General features: G+C 34.0%; 1 protein-coding gene across 1 annotated transcript in view; it reads right to left on the reverse strand.

Moving 5' to 3' along the window:
* Nucleotides 1-24,723, reverse strand: part of LOC136826891 (contactin-4-like) — a 233,341-nt gene extending 208,618 nt beyond the window's left edge. Inside the window, exon 1 of the mRNA XM_067084424.1 lies at nt 23,458-24,723. Within this exon, the coding sequence (XP_066940525.1) occupies nt 23,458-23,818 (361 nt within the window). The 5' untranslated portion in view covers nt 23,819-24,723. The remainder of the gene's footprint in view (nt 1-23,457) is intronic.
* Between the last annotated feature and the right edge of the window lie 1,400 nt (nt 24,724-26,123).

The following is a 26,123-nucleotide window of genomic DNA, read 5'->3' on the forward strand; positions in this document are numbered from 1 at the left end:
CTATGGCTTGTAAGCTGCTGTGATTCCTGGAAGTCTACAGCTGGAGAAAGAGATAAAACTAAACCTTTTGATGGAAATAGCAACCAATGTATATATGTGAACAGAGGTGACCAACGTTTACAATTGTAACAATATATTGTTCCGAGACAAAAAAAAAAAAAATACGCTCATTGAAAATAGGAATATGTTACAGAGAGCGAAAAATCTGTTTTATTGTAGCAGAGATTAACAGCTCTGGTTCACTAAGTTTTTAGTAGTTTGCTTAGGTTGGATCTGGGTCTTTTAAAAGGAAAATATTCTTCCACAGATGACAGATGATGGGTTATAAAATGTGGACTTCACTTCTATTTAACACTATAAACTTACAGATTTTTTGAAAACTGAACAAGTTTTATTGTTAGGAAATGAGAAACCCTAATGACAATTGACAACATGTAAATTACACCTTTGCCCTTCAGCAGTCAAACAATAGATCAGTCATACTGTGCTGTATGAATAACAAGCTTCATTTGAATTAGTATGTTAAGTCATTTAGTATGCTATTTTTATGGATGTTTCTATATTAGCATTTCTGTTTGGAATGTAAATATAAGAGGTCAGATTTATAACCGTGCTCAGCACTATGAGCAGTGAAATAGCATTTACAGAAGTGCGGAAAAAATCTGTAAAATAATCTGTACAAAAAGCTGTTTGGTACATACTTGACATGCGTTATTTTAAGTATAAAATGTTCACTGAACAGTTGCTGGATGATATCACTTGATGACCTATTATATCCAACAGCCAGGTGGAGTTTGTAGACCCTTTGTCCGTGCCATTAGTGGAGACATTGCAAGATGATTAATCATTTTGTACCATACTTAAACATTGGGTGAGTTTTTCCATCTTTGTAATAATAAGACTTGACAAATTTCAATTTTTATTCAATTTTGTTTCTTTGATGTCAGAAACTCGAAGGTAAAGGAAATATATTTCTACAATCAGCTACCAGAATCCTTCGTAATGAAATGTTATGGATTTGCTGTTTGCCTATGCTCCAAATGTTTTATCCAGTAGTTTAAGTTTTCTTATTGTTTTGCAAGAGAGATTAAATACAGTGAATAGGGCATACTGATTTGAGTAAAATTAGAATGATGAAAATAGGCCTCCTCTGAGTCGGTGGAGTTCTCGGCTAGCACTCTGCTAGGCCAGAGTTCGAGTCTCTGACCGGCCAATGAAGAATTAAAGGAATTTATTTCTGGTTATAGAAATTCATTTCTCGTTATAACGTAGTTCGGATTCCACAATAAGCTGTAGGTCCCGTTGCTAGGTAACCAATTGGTTCTTAGCCACGTAAAATAAGTCTAATCCTTCGGGCCAGCCCTAGGAGAGCTGTTCATCAACTCATGGTCTGGTTAAACTAAGGTATACTTAACTTTTTTTCCTGCCATTTCATGAAGACTACAGGTATACGGAGTCGTAATGTTGCATGTGACAGCTAATAACTCTTATTATCATGTTAAGAATAGGTATATATATATATATATATATATATATATATATATATATATATATATATATATATATATATATATATATATATATATATATATGTGTGTGTGTGTGTGTGTGTGTGTGTGTGTGTGTGTGTGTGTGCGTGTGTGTGTGTGTGTATAAGCAGAATACCACAGGAAAATGACAGGTAGAAGTTCTGCTGTGTCATTTTTTTTCTGTATGTATGTATGTATGTATGTATGTATGTATGTATGTATGTATGTATGTATATGTATGTATATATATATATATATATATATATATATATATATATATATATATATATATAAATATATATAAGAAATTCTGAAGTCATACTTCATAGTAGATAAAATGCATAGGTACAAGGTCTGTTCAAACTACTGTAACTTAAATACCAATTCCATTAGTTAACGAAAATTATTGCTGTTAATGCAGAGATCACAAAAAACTGCAAAAAGGAAGAGGAAAGATTAGTCCTTGAGTATATCATTTGGATGATGTCCTCAGAAATACATTCGTGTCAGCTGAAATTAGATAGGCCGGATTCTTCCGCGACAGGAAAATTTACAGCCAATTTTCCCAAATGTCATTTCGAAAGAAAAGTTATTAGTTAATCTTTCCTTTGAAAGTTCCATTACGTTCGTCTCAGTTTGATGTTTTACTTGCTATTATTCGTAAATTTTATTTTTTCATTACTATTGTTTTCAAAAAAATACGATTTCATACGCACTGACGCAAAAGCAGCAAATACACATGATGACACGTAAACATTTATATGAGTTTTTGTCGCTTACATAGTGACATTTTTTATATTTACAAATATTAAGGCAAAAATTTCGTTTAATATCCAAATCACCACACTCTGGAATAATTTACGCCCATGGGGAATTATAAGCGATAAGAAGTGCTTCCTCACCAGTGGGATTCGAACCGATGCCTGGTTTGGAAGCAACGTAAATACCGCCGCTTTGACCACTGCGCCATGACTTCAGTGGTCAAGGTCATTGTACTTCCGCAGCTTCTAAACCAGGCAACGGTTCGAAACTCATCCGTGACAAAGCTCTTATCACTTATCATTTCCCTTGGATGTTTGTTATTACCAAAGTATAGAGAACTGGGTGTTATATTAAGTGGTGCGACCCTGTTCTGATACTCTGGGTGAGGGTTCAAATCTTGCTACGGACCCTCAGAATAACTCCATATCCTTGTATTTGGATCTGTGGCTTTGTAGTGACAAACTTATCCAAAAAGTGTGAAGAATTCGTGAAGCAAAGAGGGTATTGAAGTTATTGTGGTTACATGATAGAAGGAGTCTGACGTGAATAAAAATAAAATCAGTCGCAAATGCCACTATAATATTTTTGTCTGGATCTAAATGGGCGCTATGTCTTTTTGTTTGAGCAAAACAGTAAAGTGAGTTTGAACAATTATAAAAGTATACCAGAGATAAGTTCAAAAGTTTATTTTACCGTCATCAAAAGTATTTCGAATAAAAATATTAATTTTTATCTTCGTCCTCATCTTCATCATAGAGATGTTCACAAAACGTACTCCAATCTTACACATATAAGTTCTTCTTTGGTGGGGTGGCTAGAGCTATCGGTTAGCACTCTGTTGGTCCAGCTTTCAAGTCTCCGTCCGATCAGTGAAGAATTAGAGGAATTTATTTCTGGTGATAGAAATTCATTTCTCGTCATAATGTGGTTCGGATTCCACAATAAACTGTAGGTCCCGTTGCTAGGTAACCAATTGTTTCTTAGCCACGTAAAATAAGTCTAATCCTTCGGGCCAGCCCTAGGAGAGCTATTAATCAGCTCAGTGGTCTAGTTAAACTAAGATATAGTATTTTACACAAATATATACTGCCAGTATGTATGTATAAGCGCAAGTTGGTATTAATAGGTTCGCCACACTATTAAGTTAAGCACCGCACTGATGCTACTATAGATCTGGCCACTACCAGCATGGAAGACCACCAAGAAAGAGTACATGATGTCGACAGGTAGGTGTGCGCATGTACAGCACATGTGTGTTGGACATTGGAAGTATATACGTATTAAAGAGTATGTTGAATAGGCACTCTCATATTCATAATATATACAAAAGAAAATAGGGCAGAAATCATTTTGTAAGTTATCCGTCAGGCACGACAGAAACTCGTAGCGGAGACTGATTAGCGTTCATGTATCTGGAAACAACAAAGTCATACGCAAGATTCGTTAGCGCGTTAAATCATTATAATTAAATTCTGATGAGTTAGTGGGAGGTTGCCTGAGATGCGATAAGTTTTGTTGTTTACGAGAATCGCTCACACTCGCTCGGTAGCCTTGGCATCAGGAGCAGAGTACGAAATAGCTTTTCTTCTGTTGGAGAATAAAAAAAATTAAGAAATAAGTACCCATGTCTCGACTAAACTCTTGAAAATGAAAAATAACTATGGTATAGCTCTGTACTGTACTATATACACAAACACAAACACACACACACACATATATATATATATATATATATATATATATATATATATATATATATATATATATATATATATATATATATATATATATATATATATATATATATATATATATATATATATATATATATATATATATATATATATATATATATATATTCTTGTTGTTTCTCTGAACTTCTTTTATTATTCCGTCATGTGAAAAATTAAAATACAAGAAAGCCAAAGGAATAAACTGCATCCTTTTCTGAATCTTAGTTTAAACCAATCCACCGACTCTCTCCTACGTATCCTATCGATTGCCTCACTTCAACCGCCAAAAAAAAAAAAAAAAAAAAATCTGCTCGCTCTCAAAAATTACTTTCTACCCCGTACATCTCTGGCAACCAACATAACAATTACTTGCAGTCAGGTACACCTTTGACCTTCTTTAGGACTTTATATGATTCATACGCTACGCCACCAAATTACTCATTCTTCACACAACTATTTAATATGAAAAAAAAACAGATTCATAAAGGATTGTCATTTTCTAAATGGACAACATTAGTCCCCTAATTTTACTTCAGTAATCTGTTATACTTCCTTAATCTAACCCCTACATGACCCCTCCATAGCCTATTATGCTGTTATAATTTCTTATATTTCGCGTACTATCGCCACAGGGTAATATAGGCTCCATCAACGCTTGAAAAATTTCCATTTGCCATCCTTTAAGTTCTCTCCCTGAAGTCTCTAACTTCTCTTCTGCAAGTATCAAAATATACATTATGCCTACTCATCTTGCATCATTAAACTCGTTCTTTCTTTTTCCCTGTACTAAAAAACTTTTCTAAATGTTATTTCTGTTGATAAAGGAGTTCATTCCTTTAAAGGCTTCCAGCTCCTTGAAATTTCATAGTGCATCATTATTTCATTTTGAAGATTCACCTACCTCACACATCTTATAAGAAAGCTTTTCACAATCATATCCAACCCAGAATACATTGTGTTACATACCTCTGTTTTCTATACGATCCCTAATTTTTCAGAATTTTAGAACAACCCAAGTTCGAAAGTCATACACCTCCTAAAACCAGCAATTACTCTGTATGCCTTGGTTCCATTATCCCAAAGCTTCCAAATTAAACACCTTGAAGCCCTATACCCATCAGTTCTCTGCACGATACAAAACTACTTCAAACCAGTCTGTTACATCTTTTCACGTAAGTTACCCTCATCTTGTCTAAATTTCTTAAATTTTCATTTATTGTTCTTACCCATTTAGGATGTAAACCAATGCTCTCAACAAATTCCAGCTATATATATATATATATATATATATATATATATATATATATATATATATATATATATATATATATATATATATATATATATATATATATATATATATATACATTTATCTACATGTATGTATGTATAACTGAATCACTAAGATATGGAACGTGATGAATGTATAAATAAAGTCAAATGGCAAGGAAGAAAATTGAAACAAAGGACTGCTCTTCTTTTTATATAGGTCAATCTAGTGAGGATTTAGGAGTGAAAATTAAACAGCATAAGTATTCTGTCAAACCTGGGCAAACGCCTAATATAATATTCTTTCATCTGAGTGAAAACTCCCACAGGATCAGATGGGCTGACAGTTCAGTGATTGCCAGATCGAAAGATTTCTCCTCACAAAATCATTTAGAATCTGCAGTTATACAGCTTACTTCCAGCTGTAATTTCAATCTTAGTTCTGGAATGTATTATTAGTAAAATGTTAAAGAATCTTCTTAAAGATAAAACCACTGACTTAATTACTAATTAGTTACCTTATATTGTTATTGTTTACCAAAAGGAGAATATATTGAGTGTTGTACTTTTATAAAAATGTAATTAACTTAATCATTCTAAGGACTTTTTGGTGGTCAGTCTTTTCCCATTATAATCCTTAAATTGACTCCTCTCTGCTCTTGATCCAGTTAGGCCTAATCTTTTGTAAAATCTCTCAAAGATTTAACTTTTTTTTGGTATGTCCACTAATTCCTCAACTGTGCTGGATTCCAGCTGCATCTGTTCCTTTATAATCCCCATCCTCTGGGATATCTGTATGTCATCTGTCAATTATACAAGCTTTCTTGTAAAGTTATTACTTTTATATTTCTCTTCAGTCTGCTAGTAAAGGACAGTGTGTTGAAAGGCCTGGAGACCACTCTGTTGTTTAAATTTTCCTCCGTGGCATTTGCCTTTATGTTTATCTATCTATCTATCTATCTATCTATATATATATATATATATATATATATATATATATATATATATATATATATATATATATATATATATATATATATATATATATAAATGGGAGTGTCCTAAATCTATTTTTGATTTGAAAACGTAGATGGAAGATATACAAACTGGTGGAGGAAGAGCATTGTAGCTTTAGGCAAAAGTTGAGCAGGGGGTAAATTTGTAGATCATGCGCTTGTTGGATACAGGTGCATGAAAATTCTGTGAACAAGGAACTTATTGAGGACTTATGATTTAATTAATACCGATGATTTGTTGAGGGTGCTAGAGGTTTATTGTTTAAAAGGTAATTTTTTATACTAATTGACACTTATGATGAAACCGGTTCTTTTCTTGGCATGAGGATATGTGAGATTGAATAATATGACTTAAAACTGTGGTAAGTTATGGTTGTTTAAAATTCTTATTCACGGAAAGATGAGAAGTTGTGGAAAGAGTGGAGGCGTAGGAACATATTTTCTGGAAAGACAGACCCCGTGAATGTATGTGAAGTGTTGATATTTGCTGATGGTAACAATATCAAGTGAAATAAAATGAAAATCTATGTGACAAGAGAAAACCTAATACCAGGGACGTGGCCCATTGAACCTGAGTATAGAAGATATTAAAATGTAAGCAGTTTAATCTCGTGTTATCTAAAAGGGATTGTCATCGAGGTAATAGGGTGAAAACAGACGGTAAATTTAAATCAGGTAGTAGGATTGATGCAAATGGATTGGTGAAGTACAAATGTCTTTGAGTGAAAGCTGGGATGTAAATGATGAGCTATCTCCCATGTGTGAAGCTAAAGACGTTGATGCAAAATGTAAATAAGAGAAATCACCTGTAAGTTGTTAAGAGTACAATATGTGCAATATGATGTATAGAATACTTATTCTAATGTTTGAGGGAGAATTAGGAGAGGGAGACAGAAAGTGCTGGTTTGGTAAGGCAAGTACTGATAGGAAGAAAGCAAGAGAGCGTATACAGTATATAGAGGTAAGTGGCCCACTGCATTTTAGATGTGGCAGAGGAGCAAGTACTCCTTTTTAAATTTACGGTGTAGATAAATCAAGCAGTTGATGTGGAACCTTCCTGCATAGGCTGCGTCCTATTTGATCCATGAATTAAACAATAACCTATTTACTGATATATATTAGATCACTTAGGATTTCCTCAATAATCCTCCAACCTCTGCCAGGGTAAATAAAAGGTCGTAAGGCTAACAAAATCAACCCCATTTGGGTGCCTTCCCTTCTAAAGTAAAATGGTTCACACACACATAATAATTACACACACACACACACACACACACACACACACACACACACACACATATATATATATATATATATATATATATATATATATATATATATATATATATATATATATATATATATATATATATATATATATATATATATATATATATATATATATATATATGTATGTGTGTATATGTATATATATATATATATATATATATATATATATATATATATATATATATATATATATATATATATATATATATATATATTCTACAAGTATTCACTTTTGGCAAGCCTTCATGCTCAAACTCAGGGAAATGATACCCAAAATCAGGGAGCTCCTTAAGACACTTACTGTTAATTAAATTTTGCTCATTAAATGAGTTGAGGTCTACCACATTCCCTCACTAAAGCCTATGCAAAGCACTAATCTAAAGCTGTTTGTCTCAAGACACTTGCTCTTTGGCCATTCCCTCTTCTTCCCACACAGGATCTGTGTTCCCAGGCTGAAACGTGAAAATGCCAGAAGCCAGAATTAACAGGAATGCGAAAATTACCGAAGCCGGAATTAAAAGGAACCGCCTTCCTCAGACACCTGAATTGTTTGGGGCTATGAAAGCCCGGTGCGAAGAAAAGCTATTCAGAGCTGACACCAGTGTCGGGCAACAGAAGCAGTCAGTCGACTAACCCAGTAGCACGCCAAGGAGTGTGACCTCTGAGCTATCGCTGGATCTCTTTTCTCTGGCCGTGCACCTTATCATCTAAGTTCCATGTGTAGAAGGTCTCACTGGTCTGAGAGCCATTCTATCCTACACCCAAGTTGCTTCGCTTAAGGAATAAGAAGGATTGTGCGAACACTGTAGAACATCTGATTCCTCCTGTGCCCCAACGTCCATCAATCAAGCTTTATAGAGGATGTATATGTGTTTCAGTATTAACTGCTTGGCGCTCTTAATTTTGTCTGTTGTTAATTTTAACTTGTAACTTATTCTTCTGAGTCCTTCCCTTATTGAATTCTGAATTAAATAACCCTTTCCTTTTGTATTACTTGGTTTGGTCCTCCAGTCAGAAGCATCCCACCCAAGGTAAGATTGCAAAATGCAACCACACTCATAAGAAAAAAAAAAAATATATATATATTTATAAATAAATAGATAAATATATATATATATATATATATATATATATATATATATATATATATATATATATATGTGTGTGTGTGTGTGTGTGTGTGTGTGTGTGTGTGTGTGTGTGTGTTTGTATGTGTGTGTGTGTGCGTGTGCGTGTGTGTGTATGCATTTGAGTGTACAAATGTGCGTATATTCACCTTTAGATATATTGTCAGAGAATTATTTCATATTATTTCGAAATTACGCAACTTTTTTTACAACAACAGTTAAAACTTGTATTTCATCTTATGATACTGGCAACAGAATACACCATAAGACGAAAGAACGGGAAGAATGAGCACCTTAATTCAGAATCGGCAGAGCATGAAAATATATCAGGGAACTCGTTGAAATGTCTAAGAAAGAGAGAGAGAGAGAGAGAGAGAGAGAGAGAGAGAGAGAGAGAGAGAGAGAGAGAGAGAGATTATATATTGGAATCAATCAGCGAAATCTTGTTTACCTCTGTACCTGGGGGCATCGGAAGTAATTGGTCCTATCACGTCACCAAACAGCTTCCAATCTCCGAGGCCGACGAACCTTATTGGAAAATCTTATAGCTCCTGAAATTTCATCTAAAGATATATAGAGAAAAAGAAAGAAAAGTCATTGCCAATATTTGTTTTATTTGCTAGCCTCCTTGGATACGCAAATATCGTTTGCTCTCATCTCAAGGTTAGAATCACTTTCCTATGAGATCAATTTCACCGAAGGGAACGGCTGTGTACGAAAACGAGGAATGGAAGAATAGAGGAAATAATGATAAAACTATAAGTATTAAACAAGTCATACACTGATAAATGCAAACGTGAAAACATTCATGTTGGCATCGAGCTACCTGCAATAGAGGACAATGGACAAAGAAATGAGAAATAAAAGTTAAATTAGTATCCAAGTATTGAAAGACGAAGAATCGTGTGAAATTATAAAAAATAAATATATATATATATATATATATATATATATATATATATATATATATATATATATATATCTTTTTTTTTTTTTTTTTTTTTTTTTTTTTTACGTGCTTATATATGTTTGTATATATGATGCCTTCTTTTGAAGGACTTTTATATGGTCTCGATATGCCCTGCCTGACATCGCTTAGATATATATATATCATATATACCCAATCTTCCCAGCAGCGAGAAGTTCGAGATATAGATGTTTGTTATGTTTTTAAGGTGTTGTATATATATTTATATATTTGCTTTTACAAATATGATTATATATAATATATATATATATATAAATATATATATTGAAGCAGATTTCCTTGTTTCACTCTTTTCTTGAAAGATATATATTATATATATATATGGCTGTAAGTTCATATATATATATATATATATATATATATATATATATATATATATATATATATATATATATATATATATATATATATATATATATATATATATATATATATATATATATATATATATATATATATATATATATATATATATATATACATATACATATACATACATATATATATATATACACAGAATTCTCTCATAATATGATAACATGTGTTACTATATGATATAGCTAATTTATTGACTATAGGAATCACATGTTTGTCAGATTTTGGCCCATTTGGAGAGGAAACTGAAAGTACTGTCAGCTAGATTCAGTAATTAATTTTTGTAACTGATAAAGCTTTGAATTTCAAACGTAATGTAGTTATCATTACATTCTCGTGTTTACTCGTTACGTGGAACATATTTGCTGATTATGGTTATTTCCTTGCTCATCACTAACATAAACAAGTAAAAAATGCGCCGAAATTTCATCGGCGCAATCGAGTTTTCTGTACAGTGTATAATGTATAAAACCCTCAGCCACGGCCCATGAAACTCTCAGCAGCGGCCCATGAAACTTTCAGCCAGAACCCGGTGGTGTCCTGTATTGTTGGCACCAATAGCGATGTCAGAAACGATCATGGCTAACCTTATCCTTAAATAATATAAAAACTCCTGAGGCTAGAGGGCTGCAATTTGGTATGTTTTAATGATTGGAGGGTGGATGAACAACATACCAACTTACAACCATCTAGCATCAGTAGTTTTTAAGATCTGAGACCGGGCAGGAAAAAAGCGGACGGACAGGCAAATAGCAATCTCAATAGTTTTCTTTTACAGAAAATTAAAAAAAGGGAAAACTTCTACGACTGTTGCCGGTTTCCCGTCATGCAGGTTCATTTTGAGAAGCAAAGGAAGCAGCTTAAAGATTTCACCGAATATTTAATGTACCTCTGTTAGCTATTCTGGTAATAATTCTTCTCTTTTTCAGAACATCTGTAGAATGAACCAGTGACTATAATACATTATATTCTCAACAGTCTAAGATTCATTCTACGTACATTTTTCCTTGGATCTGTTTTCCGTAGAACCTTGAAACTTCCAAAAGTTGACAGTTACATCATGAAGTCCATATTCGCCGTCATAGCTGTTATGTCGTAGCTTTTATTAATGGTCCTTTCATTACAGAATCATTTCCCTGAAAAGAAATGTCGGCGAATTTATGTGTCAGCCCTTGGATGAGACGAAGCTGTCATTACTTAATTATCATCTATGAAATATCTTTAAGGTAGACAAAAGAAGGTAAAAAGACCAGACGTTGCGAATCCAGTCATGAGGAAAACATCCAGTCAGTCAATCACTTCAACAGATGCTATTGCCTGAAGAGGAAGGGAATGTGAAGACTCGGCACAAACTTGAAAGTGTTTCCCGTTTCGGGGGAAAATATCTCAGATAGTTCGGGAAACTTCCAGACATCTTATGCATTTTTATGATCCCAGCGCTGCAATATTTATTTGTTTTTCCCCTACTGTCAATAACAGGCGTCAAGTTGGGAAGTCAGATAGTCGCATAAGCAAATCTCACAACCAAAATTAGAAAAGGGACAAATAATCCGATTGTTATTTCCACCTTACTACACTATTAGCAAAACAGTTGTATACATGCAGAGTAAGTATGAAGTGCAAAGTGAAATGAATGCCATGCTAGAAACGAAAACCGAGTGTAAAAATAAGAAAAATCGAGATCAGACGAAAATGTTCGCTCTCGAAATTATAAATGGAAAAAAACAATGGTTGGCTCAGCGGCATTGCTAGTGAAAGGTTGCTTGATAGTTTGGGCTGTAGCAGCCAAAATAAGTTTCATGGAAACCTTCGCTCTTTCATGCACGGAGTTAGAATAAATCACAATGTGCAAAATAACATTTTAATCTACAGTGCATTCATAAATTTTAGTGCTTTTGACTATGGAAATGAAAGGTAATGCTACTGGTATTGTTTACTGGGCAACTTTGCACATAATTTATTCAGTTAGCATAAACAGCACAATTCAGTAGCATGAAATATCCTATTTCAGTCGCTTCGAAAATTGGAACAATTATAGAAAACTACACAATACTGGATAGAAGCAAAACATTTGGACCTTTGAAAGCAGTATTAACCGCCACCGCCCCCGCCCCCTCTCTCTCTCTCTCTCTCTCTCTCTCTCTCTCTGTCACGAACACGTATGAACGTATGAATACGTATATACGGTGATAGAATATCACTGGAGTCCCATATTCAACTGAACAGATTATTTTTGTAAGGCATATCTTCAACTCTGTCTGTGTTGTACTTCCAGTTCATTTTCTATTTGAAAAGTAAAATAAATGATGATTAATCATTTCAAACGTGACGTTCAGAGTAGTACAAAGTACCTGTTGCTTATTTAGGATACTATGTAAACTGTAAATACACATACGTACACTTAATATATATATATATATATATATATATATATATATATATATATATATATATATATATATATATATATATATATATATATGTGTGTGTGTGTGTGTGTGTGTGTGTGTGTATGTATGTATGTATGTATGTATGTATGTATGTATATGTATATGTATATATATATATATATATATATATATATATATATATATATATATATATATATATATATATATATATATATATATATATATATATATATATATTTAGTAAAAGATGATATTATAAGGAAGGTTAACCTTATGGTTAAAAAAGAGTTAAAGAAGTGTTCTAATTTGAAAACTATGACTCAGTAACAATAAAAGTTTTATTGGCGTCAAGATTACGCTGGAACTCCGAATCTGGATATCACTAGGAAAAGTGATCGTCGAAAGTCTTGCACGAACGAAGCAGATGACCGCTGGACTCGCAACTAGCGTATCAGCACAAATGGGCCTACTTTGTGAAATTCCTCGAAATGCGATTTAGAGTTATTGGTATATTTTGTGACTGCTTAAGAAGGCAGTTTTCTTTAAAATTCTTGTTAGGCCAGTTAACGTTTCTATTTAATGTATCATTTACCTGGTACTGATTTTTGGTTCCCAAGTTTACGATATTAACAATTATAAGTTCACATTATTTGAAGGATTAATTTTTATTTCTTGTGATGATACTGCCTTGCGACAGAAATCTAATCATCGCTTTAATACGCACAAGCCATGAACGTCGTGATTTACTTCTTTCTCTAAAGGAGAATCAGACGACATAACCGACTAAAAAGGAGAGTCATATATCCATTATTTCTTTAATGTATTTCTATACGATTTGAGGGATATCTTGAGAAGTATGTGGTGCCTTTGAAAGACCTTTTCGATATGTGAAAAAATGGGCACCTTAAACGAGATGTTCGAAATAGAAAAATAAACTATTATTATTATTATTATTATTATTATTATTATTATTATTATTATTATTATTATTATTATTATTATTATTATTCTCTAGGATAGACGTTATAGTTGAATTCTCATCACCTGTTAGCAATAAATGTTAAAAACTAGAGAATAACGTCTCTTAACATTTTACTTCCGAAGGCATTAATGTTGTTTTTAGGAGTTAACTTCTCAAAAAAAGTGGATGTCATCTGTTATATTTCATGAGACTTACGAAAATTTCATTTAATCTTCTCTTCAGTCTTCACCTTTTGCCGGGGTCCACTTTTTCTCTCTCATGTTAAGCCTTCTTTCCTCAGGCGTTCCCTGATGCAGTCGATCCACGTCTCCATGGGTCCCCTGAAACCTCCAGCCCGATCTCTCTCATTCTAATTCATTCATCATCTTTTCTCATAACATAACCCAACCATATAAATCTCAATTTACCTTCTCAAATATTTCTCTAATTCTAATTGTTCATCTTATTATTTTCTTAGCAAAATCGCTTAGGTAATCAAAAATACATTTATGCTGTTTTCAAATTACACGTTGCGGTATTGATAGCACTGATTAATTAGCTGGTCAGCTTTGTGTTTGATGAGTTGTACAGTGAACAGTTTTCGTGCATATAGCTTGTCAAATTAGAAGGAGAGATTAGGAATGCCAGACATGTGTTTGAACTTTCCTTCTCTGTCACAGTAGTACATCAGCCTATCCAGTCTTCTAGACAATTTTTGTATGCACACATGACTCTAGTCTAATTATCGCCACAGTTCTGGAATATTCTATGTGGATTTTTTCTGATACTACGAGGCTTCACATAGAAAAAATACGTTAACATTAGTAATTTCACGACTTATGTTATGTTTGTAAGTCAGCATAACAAATAGTTGTATCACCTTTGTCTCAATAACTTTACGAGTATTTCGCCCGGAAGCCATCAAATATTTAATCCTTTTTACAAAACGAAGTCAAACTGTTAGATTAATATCCACTCACCCAAGGACTGAATTTCATAAAAGCAGACTGTCATTTTACCACTGAGCGACATTTATTACATTGAATCGAAGCTTCAGGTTTTTACTTCTGGAGATCTTTTACAGTTTCTTGATCTTGTAAATAAATTGCAAGTGCTTAACTTTCTCTTTCATAATTGTTCCACACACACGTACACCAAATACACACACACACACCCATATATATATATATATATATATATATATATATATATATATATATATATATATATATATATATATATATATATATGTGTGTGTGTGTGTGTGTGTGTGTGTGTGTGTGTATATATATATATATATATATATATATATATATATATATATATATATATATATATATATATATATATATATATATATATATATATATATATATATATATATATATACATTTTCACTTTTATTTAGAAATCTTTGAATACTGTAGAATTTATTGTGATTGGACTGGAATAACAATTCAAGACTGCAGAGTGCATGGAGAATTATTATTTTTACTGTAGCTCAAAGATCAAGAGCGAGTGAAGAATTAGTACTTGTCACCTCACTAACCCTATAGAGGCGTGAGAAAACTACTAATGCTCTAGTCTGAGGATTGCGTAGCCAAAACTGTGCGCAAGCAAGACATTTTTTCTCCTTTTCGGCACAAATACATGTGGTTCAAAATCGAATAAAAGGGAAAGTGAAAGAAACAATTTCTTGGGGAGTACAGCTCGACAAAGAGTGATGGTCGTTACTCAAGGCGACTTGATGAAGAAAGTTGATGCTGGAGGAAAAGATGGTGAACTTGGTTAGATTAGATGTCCTGACCCTAGTAAGAATGGAGTGAATCCTCATGAATTGTGTTGTTAAAAATATTTCAATATCAGATTGGGATAATTTTAAAAAGAGCATCGACAAGTGGTCTTCAGATAGCTACATAATAAATGGCAGCCTACATCCTGGTATGTATTGGTGAGAGGATGAGCAGCTGGAGTAAATAGTCATGTTGATACTTTTCTTGATGAAAGCAAAATGAAAAGTAATAGTTCTGATTGCATAAGTAATAGCTTCTGCAAGCGTATTCAAAATAAGTGACTTCAGTACTAAAGAAGTTGTATAAAAATATACGCACTCACAAATTCAAATACAAATATTGTAAGAAATTACCATGGAAGGTATGTACATGATATCTGTATTTTATGTACGAAAGCATGTCCACATGCATATACTAAAAAAGAAAATATACGAATTCCTTTAGCCACTACGATAAGACGAAGCAATTAAATTTTTGTGTCACTCAGAATGGATAAACATTCGCGAAATTTTCTCTTTCCTAATGGTGAACTCAACTTTAAGCAGTGGCAGAACCCTGGTAGGTATTATTCTAGTGGGTGGAGACATCTACAGTGTGAGGGTGGGAGGAAACGGTGTGGTTTGAGAATAACTAAATATCCTTCCTGGGAATCTCCCAAATATACAGCTGGAGAAACTAATGATGAAAATTAAATCAAGCTTTTAGTTGAATATATTCATCAGAGATCAGAGTTGGTATATGGTTCAGGGTTGTATCAAGAAGGGAAAATAAGGTAGTATTTTTATCCTTTGCAATATGGACAGTGATAAAGTTCGTTTAGTTTTTATAGCTTACTTTACAGTCCTTACACATGTATACATGTACAATATACAGATAATGTATACGCACGTATACAACCACTATATCGTATAGAAGGGAAGATTTCAAGGTTAGTGCTAACCTGAAATATATATATATATATATATATATATATATATATATATATATATATATATATATATATATATATATATATATATATATATATATATATATATATATATATATATATATATATATATATATATATATATATATATATATATATATATATATATATATATATATATATATAAAGAGAGAGAGAGAGAGAGAGAGAGAGAGAGAGTCATTTTGATCCGTAGCAACTGGAGTATAATCAGAGATGGTCATCTTTCTTACGTCAGACAAGTTTGCACATTAAAAAGCTGCACTTGCGATGCCCTTACTTAGGCTATAATATGACATTTTCAGAAGACAAATGAAAATATCATTTAAGAATTCTTGATTTGAAATACATTTCTTGAACCCTCTGAAAACACATTTTTTTTTTTTAAATATTCCATGCACTATAAATGTTATATGGAACTTCTCTTTTACAGTTATTTACCATAATATTTTTTTAAGGGCCACTCAGATCCTCATGTGGGTTATTGTGTAAAAAAAATTCAAACATATATTCTCAAGAAAATTGTTGGAAAGTTTCTTACTGGGTCCTTTTAGAAAAAGAATAATACAAAAAAAAATGAGGTGTGTTATGGAAATTATCTTAGGTCTCAACTTTTTTCAAAAGAACAACTTCAGTTCATAATAGGGCTTCCCTTATGAGTTAATCGTGTCCAATATGGCATCAAGATTTTCAAGGGAAGGCTGATGAAAAATTTGAATAATTATCCCAATTCAAGCCGCAGAGAGAGAGAGAGAGAGAGAGAGAGAGAGAGAGAGAGAGAGAGAGAGAGAGAGAGAGAGATTTTGTGTCCAGTTTCTCTAAATATGTAAAAATTTATATTTATGTCAAAACATTTGCAGGGATAAGGATAAGTTCCTGAACCTTAAAACTAACTATATGAAAATATTAATATGTGAAGGACAGTGATTCACTGATTCACCCCGCTTCAAAGATTTTATACAATTTGAAATGAAAGGATGCTCCGAGGATTAATAGCTAGAAGTTATTTTACTTGGCTCTCATCATATTTAGTGAACTGATGCTTTGATGACTGATTGAAGTAGTCTAATTTAATCAGAGGAACCTTTATAAACGCCTTTTCCAGCCTGCCTCTAATTCTATTCAAGTTTTTCCTGATGATTCAGCGCTCCCTATTTCGTCTTTATTCATGTCTCAGCTCTCTTCAGCTGATGGCATTCAATCTGAAATTCTGCGATAACTCTGATCTTTTTAAGCTAATCTAAATGGGCTATCGTAGCTTCATCGGTTATTTCTAAAAAAAATAAATAAAAAATAAATTGGTGGTGCCTCTCCAGTATTTTAATATTGAAGAGTATCGGCTTCTTATAACTTGTTCGTTCGATTTGCCATAAGTCCTTCCTTCATCTTAGTTTTTATCTCTTCATGCTGGAGTTCTATGTCCTTTTTGGATGGATTCGATTTGCGAAGTTTAGACCACCAAGTCAAGCACTGGGGCATTTTGGTCAATCATTGCCGAAGACAATGAAAAGATGGAGAATGAGTGGTTGCACAGCAAAATAAAGAGATCTAGAAAATAAAAGAGAAGAACTACAGGGGTCTAGAGGTGGAACCGGGAGAAAACCCCAGTTGCTGTAAAAAGTCATAGCTAGAGAGGTGGGACAGCAAGACTGAAGATAGGAAACGGGAATGAAGGTAAAGTAAAAGGATAAAAAGTGGGTGCCGATAGGTGACGAAGTGACACTGCAATCACCCTTTAGTAATGCCTACAGTGTGCCAGTACGCCGCTTGAGGTGCACTGACGGCACTACCACCTCGAGACCTGTTTAAAGCATTGCTCTTTTATTCATGGAGTTCCATTTACTGCGCCCCTCGACAGGGTTGAAGTCAATGCAGTGATCCCACACTCACCCTAACTCTCGATCCCCTTCTTCTCTTCAACAAGGTGGGTTTTCTTTCTTTTCTATAAACACTTCATCAGTTTCTGTCCTGTTATAGGCTGAGGGGAGATATCCTGCCACTCTCAGTGAGGCTTTCCAATACCTTCCAGGTCACCTCTTCCTACGTATGCTCTGTGGAAATTGGTAATCCTCAGATTAAGAGGCTCAGTGACTTTTTCTATCTTTCTAATGCGCTGGTTTGGAATTTCCTTCTTGTTTCTGTTTTTCAGGACTGTTGTAAAGTTTCATCCTCCTAAATATAGCAGGCTGGTTTTCATTTAATTATTTTAATACAAACCAGTTATCTTTATCTTGCCCTTAATTCTATGTTGGAGAGAGAGAGAGAGAGAGAGAGAGAGAGAGAGAGAGAAATCCCATTTTTCAAAGTCGGTAGCATGTTTGGTTCTGACAGGGTAATGATGCGTTAATCCTTTTTATGCATTGAACTGAAAATGGTTTGAACAACATACATTTGTGTACGCGTTGTATTATTTTCCTTTTCATTTACTTGATACAGAATACAGTGTATCAAAGCTCTTTCATTACACGTAGTATCTACATCCTTCTCGCTATATTAGAAGCTCCCATTGATGTTCTTATTCTATTTTCAATTTTCAAGATGGCAAATCCTCTTTGCATTACTTTGCAACTCAATATAACACCAGTTCTCCTGCCACCAGTCTTCAGTGCAACTTCTCTTCAGACGCTACATCCCAAAACACAATTCTAACCTTAAATCGCCAAACTCTATTTTCGTCTCTCAACTCCTTCCATTTTGAAGAATGAAATTATTCTCTGAACTCGTTTCTTCTTACGAACTTTCCCGTCCAAAATGTAGACTTTCATTATTGAGTTTCATAACTCAATGACTTTTTTGGGGGAGTCATTCGTTAGCTTTACTGGGTCCAAAGAATGATTTCTTTCTTTTTCCAGTTTCCATGTAAAGACTATGTGAAAACCACTGATTGCACTCAATTCCACTAAATGCTATCCACTTAGGGTTTAAATTCTTTGAACCTGAACTGTTTTCTCGTTATTAATGAGTGTGGGTCCAAATAAAATTCATGATCTATATTGGTTGAATACCTTGATATTTTCAATTAAGTATCATAATGTGACAAGGATATTTCTTGGAACTTGATTATTCACTTGTCTGATTCCATTGTTTTCTTTTTTAATATCAGAAGAATTTGCCATTTCTTAACGCTCCTGAACACCTGAGCTATTTTTCAAAATATCCTGTTTGATATTCCAGTGTCCAGAGAAACGGATTTAGCTAAACACCAAGCCTTTTATGTCCTTGGTTTATGCTTTTTCTTCACAGTTCTATCTATTCCTTTTCATTCGTTTGGTTTGTTTGTAGTTTTTTCAACAGAATTTTGAAGCCATATTTTACTTTTTTACTTTGCCACGGTGAATACCAATAGTTAACTTGAGTAACCTTTTCCAGATCAAGATGAAGCGACAATTGTTCTTCAGCTCTCATAAATTTCTTGTTCGTGATGGAGATAACTAATGACCTCGTCATAAAATTTCTGATAAAAAACATAAGACGTTTAAAAATTCTGACGTTATCGCATTTTTACTTTTTCTACTTGGGTCATATAAGATCTGCGTCAGATTCTTACATGCCATCGGGAATGATGGCTACACCTCAATGCTTCTTTTAAAACCTTTCAAGTTACAATGATGCCATACAGAAGCTATTCGGAAGTAACAACGTCAGATCCACCACTACTTCGAACTAAAAATGTTACCGTAAACAACGAGGTTTCTCTGCGTATTTTTCGCCATATGACAAGGTTTTTCCTTCTCTTCTTCTTCTCCTCCTTCCGAGATTGTCCGTCTCACTTCGTAGGCCTCTTCGTCTTCTACTGTTTATCGGCCAGATCCTTATGGTGCAAGTTGTCGGGAAGGTACAAGGAATTCCATTATAAATAATATATATATATATATATATATATATATATATATATATATATATATATATATATATATATATATATATATATGTGTGTGTGTGTGTGTGTGTGTGTGTGGGTGTGTGCGCGCGTATGCATACGCACAATTGTCTAGTTGTTTAGAGTAAGCTGACTGCAGAATAATGATGCAGGTACGGTACGTGTACATTGTATGATAATTTATGAGAACTATCGAAAGTTCCTAAGGTGAAAGGAAACGAATTTTTAGAAAATGAAAATGACTGGCCTTTGTAAGACTGTCTCTCCGACCAAGGTGAGCTATAACTTCAACCATCTCTGTTATTCATATACACTAGACGAAGAGTTCAGAAAATTCCAAGAAATGGCACAGTAATTTGGTTTTATTGTGCGGGTAAGTAAGGGGCTCGTGAGTGGGGTGAGGATTGGTTGATATTTGCTGATGATCCAGTTTTAGTTCACGAAAGTGAAAGATGTTGCAGAAACTGCTGAAGGGGTTTGAGAGCGTTTTCAGAAAGGAACAGATGAAAGATGATTTTTAAAGAGTACGACTCTGAAGGGGAATAGAAGCAGGTAAGTTGAAACAAAGAACATTGGATGGTGAGAATAACGTTCCCTCTAGTGAAAAGACAAAATAAAATTTTCTGAATTTTGCTCACGTGCTTAGAAAAGCTTGTAAAAAAGTTGTATAAAAAAAAAAAAACTTGCTAATTATAAGGCGAGGGTAAGCAAAGAACTGCTGGCTTTATTGACTGGAAGATATGGAATCAGTTTTTTTTTTTTTTTATTCAAGAGGTACTAGTTCTATGTGAAGGATAGTTAGCCTACTGCTGTCAGAATTATTTTGGGAATGATGATAAATGTTACGGATCTTTTGCTTGCAACTTAAATGCAATAATATAATTAGAAAAAGAAACGCATAAGAAATTCTTACAGGAACACAACACACACACACACACACACACACACACACATATATATATATATATATATATATATATATATATATATATATATATATATATATATATATATATATATATATATATATATATATATATATATATATATATATATTCTTATAGGAGGGGATTTGAAGAAGCAGTCTGTTTTTGTAAACGTAGCTGTCATAGTTGATAAAACTAGTCTTTTATCGAAGCCTCTATCTACCTATCTATCTATCTATCTATCTATCTATATATATATATATATATATATATATATATATATATATATATATATATATATATATATATATATATATATATATATATATATATATATATATATATATATATATATATATATATATATATATATATATATATATATATATATATATATATATATATATATATATATATATATATATATATATATATATATATATATATATATATATATATATATTCTCATAGGAGGATTTGAAGAAGCAGTCTGTTTTTGTAAACGTAGCTGTCATAGTTGATAAAACTAGTCTTTTATTGAAGCCTCTATCTACCTATCTATCTGTCTATCTATCTATCTATATATATATATATATATATATATATATATATATATATATATATATATATATATATATATATATATATATATATATATATATACATACATACATAGATACACAGACAGAATGACAGGTAGATAAAAGACCAGCTTTATCAACCAAGAAAGCTACGTTTACAAAAGCAGACTGCTTCTTCAAACCGCCTCCTATACGGTTATGGTCGTCGTCTGCAAAAAGATAAAAGGATAAAGGAAAAGAGAGAACACTTTCATATATTCCTTCTCCGTGGCTTGGATCTTTGTTCCTCCTCACAAGTTTCCCCTTAGGACCGACTTTGTACCCAAGGAAATTAAATTGGGGGCTATAAGAGCCCGGGAAGGTAACAAGAGTTACGTACTTGGAATTAGGAATGAAAAAGGGTTAATACGTTTATGACAATGAAAAACAAAATGGAACATGCCTGCTTTATGTTTTTTTCTTTTTGTAAATTCTGATCATTTCATAACAATCTAAAAAACAAAAACTTATATAGTAATATACTATACAAAAACTTATGTAGCTAGATATTCACCAATATACTCTTTTTGTTATTTTATGCCGATATCTTATATGTTAATAGTAAAATTACTCTTGTTAGGTATAACTATTTAAGTTCTTGACAGAAGCTCTAAATTCATAACCGTCAAACAAAGTGGTTAAGTAAATAAATCTGTAACAAATGTTTTACTTATTCTTCTTCACGGAAACTGTTTTCCCTCAAAGTCTCGTTATATCAGCATTTCCCGGAAACATTTGGAGACAGGTTCAGTTCGTGTGTTGCATTTCCTAAAGGGCAACACCGGTTGGTGTTCTGACATATCCTGAACAACTTGTGGCACTGGTCAGCAACAGATAGCAGTTCTTGTTTCTTTCACCCATCACAAATCAAGCAACTATAACAAGATAACAAGTTGGTCAGCGAGCCGCTCATCAATTATAAGAAATATTTTCCTAGCTATGAAAGCAATATATATATATATATATATATATATATATATATATATATATATATATATATATATATATATATATATAAATTTACAGAATTTCCTTTTTTATTAAACTCACTTTTACTTAGCTCAGCAAAAGAGCAGATGAAACGATAATATCAGAAACCACGAGTTAATGAGGATATTATGTGTAGAAGGTATAATATTTTCCATTCCATTTTTCACTCCAAAAGTGGGTTCTTCACCCTTGACCTTTACGCAAGTATCATCAGGTGCCTCTTGACCGTCATAATTGCATATACTGAATAATTAGGGATTGTGTGATGCAATTTGACTGTAATTCCATGAGGCGAATGGTGAGTGGAGCAGATTTTCCTATTAATTACGAAATAAAAAAGAGGGGGGGGGTTATTGCTTTCAAAATGTAGGAAATTCCATGCGCTTATGTTAATGTGTGTCTAATACTATGTACTTGGACTGCAACACGAAGGGATGTTTGCGATACTTGATTGATCTGTCTCTCGGAACATGTCTGAAATTCATTAACGGATATGGATTCGGGTTCAACTAACATCGATGCAATACCTCATCCACACTCAAACATCAATATCATTCTCCATCTGTGGTTATGAAGATAAGATCACGTGTGATAACCATGGGGAAAATATTTACATCAACTAAAGAAAACAAAAAGGAAAGGCGGAAAATCTCAGAGGTTTTAATCTGAGGGGCTTTTATAGGTACAGTCTCAGAGGCTTTAATAGTTATAGTCTATGAATGACGATATCATCCTTGGTAATGTTACATCTGATGCACTGTAATAATTACTTGGTGAGACTTATTTTGAAGAAAAAAAAGACAATACGTATTTAACTTACCTTTTCTTTTTGATCTGTTCCTGCTTCGAGCATGACGCTGTGTGGGTGACTTGCTATGTAAACGCTCCCTGGCGTGATTGGCGCCACTTCGGGTGTGAATGGATTGGCGGGTGGCGTGAGAATTCAAAGGCTTGCTCGCTTTTTTGCCTCCCCAAGAATGCAATGCCGCCATCTCGGGGGAGCTCTGGTGTGGCGGAGGCCTCGGATTGCTACTTTGATGAGAGATTTGGTGAGGATTTGGGAACCTAGAGTGATAGTTTGCCGCGATTTTTGGGTAGTTTTTGATGAATATCAACGAAAAGTTTTTCGGGAGGGAATTATCAAAATTTCTTTTGACTTTGGTGTACGACTTTCTTACCATGAAAGAGAATTTTTCCCTGCCATGTCTCACCGATGGAACCTGAATAGATAAATCTTGGGAATGCGCATTGACCTGTGTTAACGGAGATATGTTTTGCCTCACAGGCTCGTAGGGAATATCCGCACTGGTATAAAAAGCATTTCGTCGAACTCTGGCGGAAGGAGGGGAGGAGGAGGAGGAGGAGGAGGAGGAGCTTTTGTCGGTATTTTGCTTCCAGGGAGTTCCCGGTCGAGGTTAACTAAGTTCTCGCTCTTGTTGAAATGGAAAGGAAACTCGAGATCGTCATATGTCCCCGGAGTTCCATTTCTCGGGTGAAGGCCATTTTCGTTTCTCGTTAAGTTTGTGATACCAGGATATTTATTATCCCTTTCACCAAATTGATTGTATTGGTCCGGGAGTTCGCCGCTAAGATGGGAATCAGGTGCGTCGGCCGCTGGAACCAACTCGATTATTCCGGCGTCATTCTGCTTTTTCCCTTTTATTTGTTTCTTTTCGATCACTTCGCTACTCTGCGGGGACTCGCCAGAGTTTGCTCTTTCAATTTCTGCTATTTTTTTGTAATTGCCTTTTGTATTAGTTTCTCGAGTCTCAGGTTGTGGGTCCGCGCCCTTATCATTTTGGCTCAGATCTAAATCTGACGAAGAATTTGACTCTAAATTGGACAGGCGATGCACCTCTTGACGTCTTACCAGAGGCGGTGACATTCTATATTTATGATGGTTCCTTTTTCTGATCAGTCTCTTGACGGCATGGACTCGCTGATTTTGTTTTTGACTCTGTCTTTTCACAGGATGTGGGCTCGTTTTTCTATTCTGGGAGGAACCTTGCCGCGTGGTGTCGTTAGAACCTTCCCATCCATCTTCCGTAATGAAGGGAAGCTGAGTTTTGCTCGGTAACACATTTCCTTGACGACCGAGAAATGTCGGGGATAATGCATCTTCATTTCCCAGGGAGACCTTCGTCTTTCCCCTCTCTGCCCGGATGGGAATGAAATAGGGAGAGGGAGAGGGGAGAGTGGAGGGATGCTTTATGGGATGGGATGAGGTGTAGGGTGATGATAATGAGGACGTCGGTTCTGATGGCGATGATATAAATGGTGTAGATGTCGAAGACAACAACGACGATGACGGCGAAAAGGATGAAGGTAATGGACTAGGTGATGATGTTGATGATGATAATAATGGAAGTGGAGATGACGAAGATGCTACTGATAAAGAAGCTGATGATGAGTGCAGTAACGGTGAGGCTGATGATGAGGGAGACAATGAGGCAGAGAAGGGCGCTGCTCGTGGTGCAGTTACGAGCTCCACATAGCCTTCCTCAACGTAAGACTTTTCTCCGATGAGCGAGGTGACTTTTATGGGTCCTTCTAAATTTAGCATCCCTGGCTGCTCAGGAACAAAAGACTGATCTTCCCGGAAAGGGTGATATGTTTTTCCTTCATCTTCCTGTTGACCCTCTGCTAAGGCAACTGTGAAATCCAACTTGAGTCCACTGACATCTTGGGATTCAGGAGAAAAGGAATCGCGGATTTCAAGTGCCTGCTCCAAAGGGTTGGGTTCTGGAGGTAAGTGACCAGCGTCAGCAAGGGACACTGGAAGGAGGTGTAGGAAAAGTAGGAGGAGGAGGAGGAGAAGGAAGGAAAAGGAGGAGAAAAATAGAGGCATGAGGTTACAGCGAATGCAATGGGGCGATTATGCCTCTGCCAAGAAACGGTGTAACCACATGAAATCGCCTCCTGTTCTACATTGACGCAAATCGCTTTTAACACAGTTTTAATTCAGTTTTCTAGCTACGTCATTCGATGCGTTGTTTTTACAAGACCATTTCTAAACTCACATTTGTTCTAGATTGTCACTTTGATAATACGGCATCCACAAAGCCAATAAAGGCAACATTAATTGTTTTCTTCCACTATTGCCCATTTAGAGGTTTCTTTGTAAAGGGTTTATCAAGTTCATGATGTAATTTTCTTTAATTCCAATCACTTCATTGATCATCAATTTATTTTATCTTAAAACCTATCGCAAAAGCTGTAACATTGGAAAAATAAGAAGCATAATTATGAAAAAAAATATAAAATATGATAAAAAAGAGTCAACTTGTCATTATTTGACAAATCATTATTTGCAATACAAATATTCCTTTGTAACAAAAGAGCAGGAGAAAGTTATGGAAATTTAAGCAGCCACAGCTCTCTTTCTCTCTCTCTCCTTATACAGCGAGTAGTATAATCATAAAACCTGTGCTCAAATCTCTTCTATGATACACACACACAGATATATATATATATATATATATATAT

This window comes from Macrobrachium rosenbergii, chromosome 41, assembly GCF_040412425.1.
Source record: "Macrobrachium rosenbergii isolate ZJJX-2024 chromosome 41, ASM4041242v1, whole genome shotgun sequence".
Taxonomy (NCBI): domain Eukaryota; kingdom Metazoa; phylum Arthropoda; class Malacostraca; order Decapoda; family Palaemonidae; genus Macrobrachium; species Macrobrachium rosenbergii.